The sequence below is a fragment of the Stigmatopora argus genome, chromosome 13 (assembly GCF_051989625.1).
Source record: "Stigmatopora argus isolate UIUO_Sarg chromosome 13, RoL_Sarg_1.0, whole genome shotgun sequence".
Classification (NCBI taxonomy): Eukaryota; Metazoa; Chordata; class Actinopteri; order Syngnathiformes; family Syngnathidae; genus Stigmatopora; species Stigmatopora argus.
In genome coordinates this window covers 9,188,593-9,198,356 of record NC_135399.1, presented here as the reverse complement: position 1 = coordinate 9,198,356, position 9,764 = coordinate 9,188,593, and the positions used below count along the sequence as shown (strand labels likewise).

General features: G+C 37.6%; 1 protein-coding gene across 1 annotated transcript; it reads left to right on the top strand.

Moving 5' to 3' along the window:
- Positions 1-607: 607 nt before the first annotated feature.
- On the top strand, positions 608-9,474 carry stam2 (signal transducing adaptor molecule (SH3 domain and ITAM motif) 2). The gene is made up of 14 exons (XM_077617896.1): positions 608-801; positions 1,359-1,443; positions 1,570-1,645; positions 2,013-2,108; positions 2,255-2,401; positions 3,122-3,191; positions 3,313-3,520; positions 3,702-3,796; positions 3,873-3,955; positions 4,570-4,657; positions 4,734-4,788; positions 4,865-5,009; positions 6,740-6,888; positions 7,717-9,474. Exons 1-14 carry the CDS (start codon positions 762-764, stop codon positions 7,916-7,918), a joined length of 1,539 nt encoding a protein of 512 aa, XP_077474022.1. The 5' UTR covers positions 608-761; the 3' UTR covers positions 7,919-9,474.
- The last annotated feature ends 290 nt before the right edge of the window (positions 9,475-9,764 follow it).

The following is a 9,764-nucleotide window of genomic DNA, read 5'->3' as shown; positions in this document are numbered from 1 at the left end:
AGTCACTAGTGTAGATAACTATAAGATATTTTTATTTTGACATGACATTTATCAGGCATGATGTCTAAAGGCAGAAGTGGCATGTAACTAACTGGCGGCCATCTTGCGTCGGTAAACCGCTCTGGTATGTGTGATTTTCTCCACTAAAATATTCTTAACACTGAATTCGTAGTATGCAATTACGGAAGAATATTGCATCAAAATATTTTTTTCCCCAGTCTGTTTTCTGATTAATTTATTTTGAGGGCTGTTTTTTAAATTATTTTTTTAACTTTGTTTTTTCTAAGAAATTTATTTTCAAGGTTTTTCTTGAATTATTTTTTGTCATTCCTCTTTTTTTCCTCCAACAGCGGCAAAAAATAAACACACCTTGAAAATAAATTACTCAAAAAACAAGGTGAAAGAAGAATTCAAAAAACAATAATCAAAATAAATTATTCAGAAAAATGGATTTGGGGAAAAGAAATCCAAAAAACAACCACAAAATAAATTAATTTGAAAAACAGCCAGGGCTTTTTTATTTTACAGTTGAATGCAATACGCTTCCGTACCTAATGCCTATTTTTCCTTTAAAAAAATCATTTGAATGATACCACAAAAACACAACTGAACAGGCATCGCCAAAGACAACTAAGTTCCCGGAAGTGCAAACAGTGCCCCTTTACTGGACAAGGAAACGATATTTATTTATCCTCTTTTTCCGTCGAAGTAGTCCGACACCACACTATTACTCCCTGGTCACATAGTTTTAACTCTTAATTATGCCTTTATTTGCCCAAAACCCATTTGATCAAGATGTGGGTAAGTGAATCTCTGCCTCTGTTTTGGTTGGAAGATGTCCACTTGTTGCTAACTTTAGCTTAGCTGGAGTTGCTTCGTTGTTGCCTGCTGAGTGTATTTCTTGACCGTTGACAGCTCACAATTTCGTTTTAAAGTCTCACATTGCTACGGAAAACGGGATTTTAAGCGATTTTTTTCCCATTTACTTGTTACTTTGAAGGAGATAGTGGCATACAACGAAATGGGAACACTTTGTGACCTCGCTGATGTGTCATGATCACCTGATAGGAATGTGGGTCATCTAAAATGGCTGGACATTCCAAGCTTTTTAACTCATACCAACAAGAGGTTTATTGTGTGTAATATCGGTTGGTAACATACCAATAACACAATGCTATCAAAACAACTGCTACACATGATTATATTTTACATGTACTCTTCCAAAATAAACATTAAGCAGAATTTAACCTAGCAAAATTGTGAAATAACTTCCTTCCATACTAAGATACTCCTTAAAGTGTTATAGAAGTTCAGTCTTTTATTCTGTATTTAGCCATTTTTGGTTTGTTTATTTGTAGAAAAGGCGACCAATGAAACCAACACGACAGATGACTGGGGGCTTATTTTGGACATCTGTGATAGGATTGGATCTACGCCCAATGGGTATGTGCCTACATGGGACTGCGATGTGTCTGGAATGAACACACACTCTCTCTAAAATTTCAAATGAAATGAGCCTTGTTTTATTTAATGACGGATTTCTAAATGTGACTGTCTCCATGAATCCAGAGCCAAGGACAGCCTTAGATCTATCATGAAGAGAGTCAACCATAAAGTGCCACATGTTGCCCTGCAGGCTCTTAATGTGAGTTTATTACCCGCAAAACATCAGCTCAATATGTCTATAAGAATAAAATAATATCACCTGGACTTGAAAAGAAAGCACACCGTGTGATATTCAAAGAAATGATTGCATATTATTGTTTTTCCCCAAACTGATTTGTTACATTGAATATTTATATGGTTCCATGGCAGCCCCAAGTGACCAAAAACTGACCCCCACATGCAGCTTTTATTTAATGAAATTGCAAAATAAATTGTCACCGGTTACTGTAATTCCTCACGTAGAATTTGCTCGTGTTTATACTACCCCAACCACAATATCACCTTCAAAAAGCAAATTATTTTATATGTTTATTCATTTGTTAATGTCTTTCATGATCTTTCCACAGTTGCTGGGTGCCTGTGTGTCAAACTGTGGCAAAATCTTCCACTTGGAGATTTGCTCCCGGGATTTTGCGAGTGAAGTGCGCAGCGTGCTGGGAAGGGTATGTGCACCTATAAAAATATGAATGTTGAGGGGTTGAATGGTTATGTTACATCAAGTCTAAATACCCCAATCTTTATTGTTTTATATATATATGACTGGAGAAGACGTGTTTTGGGTGATGAATGTGTGTTTGTGTTTTGGAAGGCACACCCCAAGGTGTGCGAGAAGCTGAAGGCACTGTTGGTGGAGTGGGCTGACGACTTCCAGAAGGAACCTCAGCTCAGCCTGATAGGTGCCACCATCAAGTCGCTGAAAGAGGACGGCATCAGCTTCCCGAGCGCGTCCTCACAGGCGAGTCTTAAGTGGTTTACTACCACGGCAAGATGTGGGGTCTCCGCAGTGCCGTTTCGTCTTAATCTTTTCAGGGACAGTGCTCACTACAGTGGACAGCTATTCAAATGTTGAGACGTGAAACTTTAACCCTGTATAAGCGAGTATTTTTGCAAATTTTAATGAAAACTTTTTGCCATTAATTCTTCTATTTTTTGCAGTTAAGCAAGTGACTATTTTGGGTTATTTAAAAAATAATCTTACTAATAGCACTAATACAGAAAAATACAATAATTCATAATAAAAAAATAACAACAAATAAATAAAAAGTATATGTATGTGTGTATGTACATACATATATATTTATTTATTTATTATTTATTTTTTATTATTTATTTTTTATTATGAATCTTTGGATTTTTCTGGATTTTTCCTGCAACCCTGATTATAATTATAAAGAAAAAAAAGGATTAGAATTACAAAGAAATTCCTAACTTGATACATTTCAAATGCTGTCATTATTTTGCCCATCAAATGGGAGTATTTGTTCTCTCCTGCAATTGGCTGGCCACCAATTCAGGGTTTGGGGAAAAGGGATTGTACCATCCCAGCTGATTGTTAAAAGGAGAGGTTAACATTTTTCTAGCAGTTGCGCTGTCCGTTATGAAGAGGAAGCACAGGAAAAGTAGCATTTGATGCTTACTACTCTCCGCTTTTTGTTAACCTCTCTGTGCACTTCAGGGGTCCGGTGTAAAGGTCACCAGCACTCCTGCTGCGGGCAAAGCAATGGATGACGACAACCTGGCCAAAGGTGCACACAACATATGTAGAAATCTATTTGTTCACGTTTCTAGTCCCCCATTTTCTTATTGCCTGCGTTTGCTCAATACATTTTTAAAACACCTTTGCTCTCCTTCTTCATAATGCGACAGCCATCGAGCTGTCCTTGCAAGAACAGAAACATCAGGCCGAGTCACGCCCCTCGACGCTGACCGCCGATCCCCCGAGCTACACAAGCAGCGAGGGAGGCGGTGCTACGCAGGAAGCACGCAAAGTTCGAGCGCTTTACGATTTTGAGGCAGCCGAGGACAACGAGCTTACTTTCAAAGCCGGAGAGCTCATCCTGGTCTTGGACGACAGGTGTGATTGAAAATTTGAGTCACTTTCAAGTTCAAATTTAAGTTTTTTTAATTTATTTTTTATTTTAGAACCTTTACAAAACGCTAATTTTACCCACTCGCTCCCATTGACTGCGCTAGATGTCCAAATCCATTTGAAATGAACGAAATATCTCACAATCTATTTTTTTCTGTCTTTGTAGTGATCCAAACTGGTGGAAGGGCGAGAACCATCGTGGCGTGGGTCTCTTCCCCTCCAATTTTGTCACCACCAACCTGAACAGTGAAGCGGAAATAGGTTCACAGTACCCCCTTGTGGATGGTCTCCGTAATTGAACGGTATTGTTTTGATGTCGCTTTTTTTCATCGTTCAGAGCATGCAGTCGAAAAAGTGGCCAGTCCAGAGGAATCGATTGTGGAACCCAAAATTGAGCCTGAGCCCATTTTCATTGATGAGGTCAGTGTCTAAACTTTTTTTATGTTCAAAATGATTTTGCTTATTAAATATGACACAAAAATGAAATTCACCTGAGAATGACTGAAATGGGCCTCCTTCCTGAGTTGTTTTTAAATTAACCTTCTCAAGTTTCCAGCAGAATTTAAGCGTTTCAAAAGATTTTTTTGTTCAAGAAGTAACTCAAACTAATAAACAAATATTGATATGTTCCAATTTCAGTGATTTTAAGTAATTATTCAAAGATTTCCCACCTTTGTCAAATACCATTGTCCATGGTATTTGAATGTAAAAGCTCTGTTACACAACTTGCTTTTGAGTACTTTTTAGTGCATAATTGTGTTGCACCGATACAATTTTTTGGCTCCCGCTACTGTTTCCGACGCCCGTCTGTGTGGTATCGGCAAATTACCGTATTGGCCCGAATATAAGACGACCTCCTCTTTTTCAAGACTCAAGTTGGAAAAAAAGACATTTTGAACACCAATTTAAATGAAAACAAGACCTTGAAAAGTAGATATTGCACAGTATTGGCATGTTATTTCCTAGTACTGGCCGATACTGGTGGCAGAAGAAACAAAGCCAAATTTTATACATGCGCTAATCCATTTTTGCAGGGGAAGATGGACAGAACTTTGGCGCTGCTACAGAACGCCGATCCGGCAGATCCAAATCTAAACTCTTCTGAGCTGATGCAGCTGGAAGGTATCAAGCCTCAAACGATGGTAAACACACCTAAGCTTCTTTGTTCAACTCCTGACCACTGTTTGTGATTGGGCAGGCACTTGCGAGCAGATGAACCCCATGATTGACGAAAAATTGCAACAGATTGACAGGTAAACAAACGATTTATGGAGCCGCTTATGAACGATGAGCGGGTGGAATCGGCTCATCATTTTTGTCGCTGTCCAGGAAACACTCAGAGTTGTCGGAGCTCAACGTGAAGGTCCTGGAAGCCCTGGACCTTTACAACAAACTCATGAATGAGGCGCCTCTCTACCAGTCCTACTCCAAGATGACCCAGTTTGGAACTACGCCCCCACCAGCCACCATGCAGGTCTGAAATAGTATTTCGGAATTGTGGGGATGCTCTGTAAAGCAAAGCTCACAATGTACAATTATTATTTTTTTACTGTCCACGGCACACACATTTTGACTTATTAACTGTGTTCTAAATTGAAATCATTAAAAAAAATACAGGTGTGGCAAAAAAAGACAAAAAAATATCGTTTTTTCAAAATACTAATGGTCCTACAGTGTTTTCTGATTTACTTAAAGCACACATTAAAATGTTGGCAAAAACATACTTTTTTGCCAACATTGGACAAAACCCATTCATTTACAACAGGCAAGTCAATTTCTATTAAACACATCTCTACTCACTGCAATATATTTACAACTGGGTCCTACAAAACAATATCGTTGTTGGTCATTTTTTTAAGAAAAAAAAAGCTTAAATTTCAGATATTGACTCAAAAAACATTCCCATGCAATTTTTCTTTTCCCAAAATATTTTCTAGTCTTGTATTGTTTTTTTTGGCGATTTTTGGCACATTTGAAAAGGGCTGGGATTGAAGATAATCCCCATCCAAATAAATCCACTCCATGCCATCTGAGCTTCATCTCCTGCTTGGTCAAGTATGACGAGTCAATAAAAAGCAGGCTAGTGAAGTGGTGCAAATAAAAAGTCAGCACGCTTGATCGAGTGACGGAGATCCCAAATCTTTATATGACGGCATATTGACTCAGCTTTCACGTAGTGTTTATACCGCCATATGCCGATGTCTTTTTATATTCGTGCAGTAAGTAAGGCAAGCTTTTTTTCCTCACCGTCCTCGGAGAATATTCATCCGCCTGCTCTTTTCCCTTCCCAGCTCTTTTATCTACAATGATTGATGTAAGCGTTCCTCCCTTGAGATTTTGGAATGTCCACTGAAGCGGGCAGCAAACGTCTGCCCTCGTTTCTGCTTTGCTGACATCCGAGAGAGCAAAAATAGTACAATTAAGTTATCGGTCTAATAAAACATTTCATTAAAAAATAGGTGTTTCAAATGTAAAGTATTTTCTGGACTATCAGTTGCACTTTTTTCACAGTTTTGAAGGGCCTGCGACTAATACTCACGTGTGCCTTACTTTAACATATCTTTTTCTTGGTATCAAATAAAAAAATGCCCACTCAAAAATGCGATTTATGCTTATATATTGTTTTTTTTCCCTCTTCATTGTGTATTTTTTGGCTGGTGCAACCTATAGTCTAAAAAAATATGGTAAATAATACAAAGTTTTAATGTAACAAATTTGCAATTTTCTCTAAAAAGTTATAAAAAAAAGTTGTTGTGATACAGTTCTGGGACAAAATAAGAAATTTGGTCTACACATAATGCGATTGTGAATTTTTTTTTTTTTAAAAAATAGGACATTTGACCTTTTGTCCAGGTAGGCATTTTTGCTTCTTTTGTTTTTACTTTAATTTATATTTGTGCCTCCAAAAAAAAGGAAATAATAACTTTTAGTATATTTTGATGTTCCAACTTTGTTCTACAAAGACTAAAATTCTTAATTCTGTTAAGTTTATCATATTTTCTTCCCAAATAACTTGATTTTTTCACATGGACTAAGTTTTCAAAATATTTATTAGTGTAAAAAAAAAGTTAATGTTATATTTATAGCATTCTCAAAAACAGAAACATAAGAAAAAGCTTTAATCTCAGATCACTCCCCTTTTTGAAATACATATTAGTGTGTGCATTATTAACACTACTTGCCTTTTGTGGATTTGATGTGTAGGGTTACATTGGCCAAGTCGCCGCTGGTGCTGCCGGCTATCTACCACCCGTCATTCCTCCACCAGGAGCCTACAGTGTGCCCGGCGACCAGTCCGGGGCACTGCATTCGCTGCCCAACAACAGCCAAGCTGGACTGCCGACATACATGAGGTCAAATATACAACCAATTCTGTGTCTCAAAGTTTCTGCAAGCAGCTAAAAATCATCTTGACACAGAAGTAGAATCAGAGTTTAAGAGTAGTTTAGGGTTTTTGGAGAAAGACATTTTTATCAGGCACGTCCCATTTGCAAATTTTTGCATTCCATTCAAGTGCGAGTCACCTGATTTTGTGGTTCTGCTGATGCAGAGTCTCCATCCGATACCTCAATAATGTATTAAAGAGGGAAAAATAGCTCATCCAAATTTCATTTTTTCCCCAATTTGAATAAAGCTGGGCAACATTAAGAGGGTTTTTAGCCTAAACAGTTTTTTTGCAAATTAGTTATGCAGGACAAGATAAAGTTTCAAACAAATTACATTATTCTCGTCAATAATCTGCTATAAAATGAGGCCAGTCTGATCGTTTGAACTCTGTTAAATGTGATTTTAGTGACGTTTATGCTCCCTTTGTTGAGTGATCATGTATCACTGCCATTGATGCTAATAGACATCTAATCCATTTTGACTGGGATGGCTAGCCTCGAAATTATGTCATTAATTTGGTGTCCTCAATATAATTTTATAAACAAGTCTTACTGTTTAGCTAAATGTTAATGTTTTTTCAACAAATCATTATTTATGTATTGATTTTTGGTACAATACACTGTTTCATGGATATGTTTCATACAACCAACTCTAAGTATTTTTTTAAATTTTTTATAAATCCCCCCAAAATTAATAAAACACATTTTTCAAATGTGCTGGAGGGTCCAGCTAGACTAAATATAATTTATTTTTAAACATTCCTGACAATTGACTTTAATGTTTCTATAATACAGTGGCAGTAGCCTTGCCCCGCATCCTCACCACTACATGAACCCGGCAGCCGGTGGCAGCGGTTACCCCCAGATGCCCGTGGACATGTCGCGCTACATGAACAGCACCATGCCGTCTGCGTCCTACCCTCCTCTTCCTCCTTCCACCGGCGCCCCGCAGCAACACCACCAGCAAGGAGCGTATTACCAGAAGCCCCTCCTCTAAACAAAATAGTAGGTTCCACCTGTATGCGTGTGTGTGTATGGAGATATATATGTGCGTAAGTGCCCGTCCCAGTCTACCTAACGACTACTTCCTGTGTGAAACACCCCTGAGACAAGGATACAACATTTACTTTTCATATCGATCCTCATGGTTTTAATCTTTGACGTGAATGTCCGCGCCAAGGCTACCGCAGCATTTTCAAGTCAGAAGCCTTGCTGACATTTTTTTTCTCATCATCATGGGTGAACTGCCAGGCAAATTTGTAGGTAGTGAAGAGGGGATTTTTTGGGTTTTTTTTTGTTGAATAATTTGTCAACTGTGATGGCGTGATAGGAACAAAGAAATAGGAGTGCGTGAATAAAGTCGTAATGTTGCGAGATTAAAGTTGAAATATCACAAGAAAGAAGTCCAAGGTAAAGTAGCATATTAAGTAATGCATAGTAATATGACAAAGATTAAAATTGTAAATGACGGAAAAAGGCTCAAAGTTGTGAGAATAAAGTCATACGTAGTAATATTATGAGAGAAATGTAATATTACCAGATTGAAGTCATTGTAGTATGTAACTTTATGTTAGATCATATGCATATGTGGGTAAATGAGCAAAATAAGCTGCTATATTATTTAAAATGATCAAATAATGGGAGCTACAACATAGTATTAGTATAGTGTTGATTATAATTTAATATCGCTGTGCCAAAAAAGTGAATCTTAAAATAGATGCTCGAATTTGTTCATTTTAAACAGAGGCAGTGCTATTTGGTAGCATATTTTGCCAAAATGCATGCATGCAAACAAAATAACGTAAAGATACACCATTTAAGACTTTAATCAGGTTATATTATGCCTTATTTCTTTGTGATATACTTCAATCTCATAATTTACGTAATGTGAAATTAGATGATTTTACGAGGTATGGCTTTATCCTGGTGATATTACGACCTCAATCTCATCATATTAAGGCCTTGTTAGCAGAGCCCCGTTTTTTTTATTTATTTGGCTCTAATAATCCATCGTAATTAACTTGCATATGTTTGGAGATTTGACAAACATTGCGACGAGAAGTTTCTTTATGCCTGCTGGCGCAAAGTCTGTTGAAGATGAAATGCAGTTTTTCTATCCTCACACTGCTGTCTGTTAAAACCACAAGGTTTTAAAAGCCTTTTTTTTTTCGCCCTTTTGTGCATCGTTTGGAGTCCTGGCTTTTAAGAGGACCTCTTGCGGCATTTCCAGAAAACCGGAAGAACGTTTGACACAACATCCCCGTCCTTAAATCATCCAAGGCAATCGTCCAAACCGATTACAAACATTTCTGTCTCGTACGCCTTTTCTGTGAGCCCCATTTTCAATGTACAGTCGCACCTTAGCTTTGTATTTACCACTGGAGGCCTTGTCCCACCTGCGTATCGACGATATCCGCGTCACACAGGTGTGCTGCTACTGCGCTTGTGTATTATAATGAAACATAATAAATGTATATATTCAGCAAAGTGCTCTTTTACCCTTTTGTAACTCGATGTTCTTTCAGAAAATACAAAATAAAAACACAACAAACAGCGCGTCTCATTGTTCAAAGGCGGGTTGTCATCATTTATTTATCGGCGTGACCTTTTTATCGGGCGCCTCACCGCTTTCCTGCACAATGGGGGTCCTCGGATCGTTTTTCATCCTTGATGCAGCTGCCTTATGTGTTTTATTTTTTTGCTTATGAATTGTGAATATCTGTTATTTTAAAAACAATAATTTTCCTTTGGCAAGCAAAGATATGATATCAATCACTGTTTCAGAATCTCTATACTTTCGGACAGATTGTTGATCTTTAGTTATGGAATCAATTTAATTTTCA

What these genes read in the sequence shown, in the direction of transcription:
- stam2 (XM_077617896.1), top strand. Translation starts at nt 762, where the DNA reads ATGCCTTTATTTGCCCAAAACCCATTTGATCAAGATGTGG. An exon ending in TGCGCAGCGTGCTGGGAAGG is followed by an intron (nt 2,109 to 2,254) that starts GTATGTGCACCT and finishes GTGTTTTGGAAG; the next exon opens with GCACACCCCAAGGTGTGCGA. An exon ending in CCCCACCAGCCACCATGCAG is followed by an intron (nt 5,010 to 6,739) that starts GTCTGAAATAGT and finishes TTTGATGTGTAG; the next exon opens with GGTTACATTGGCCAAGTCGC.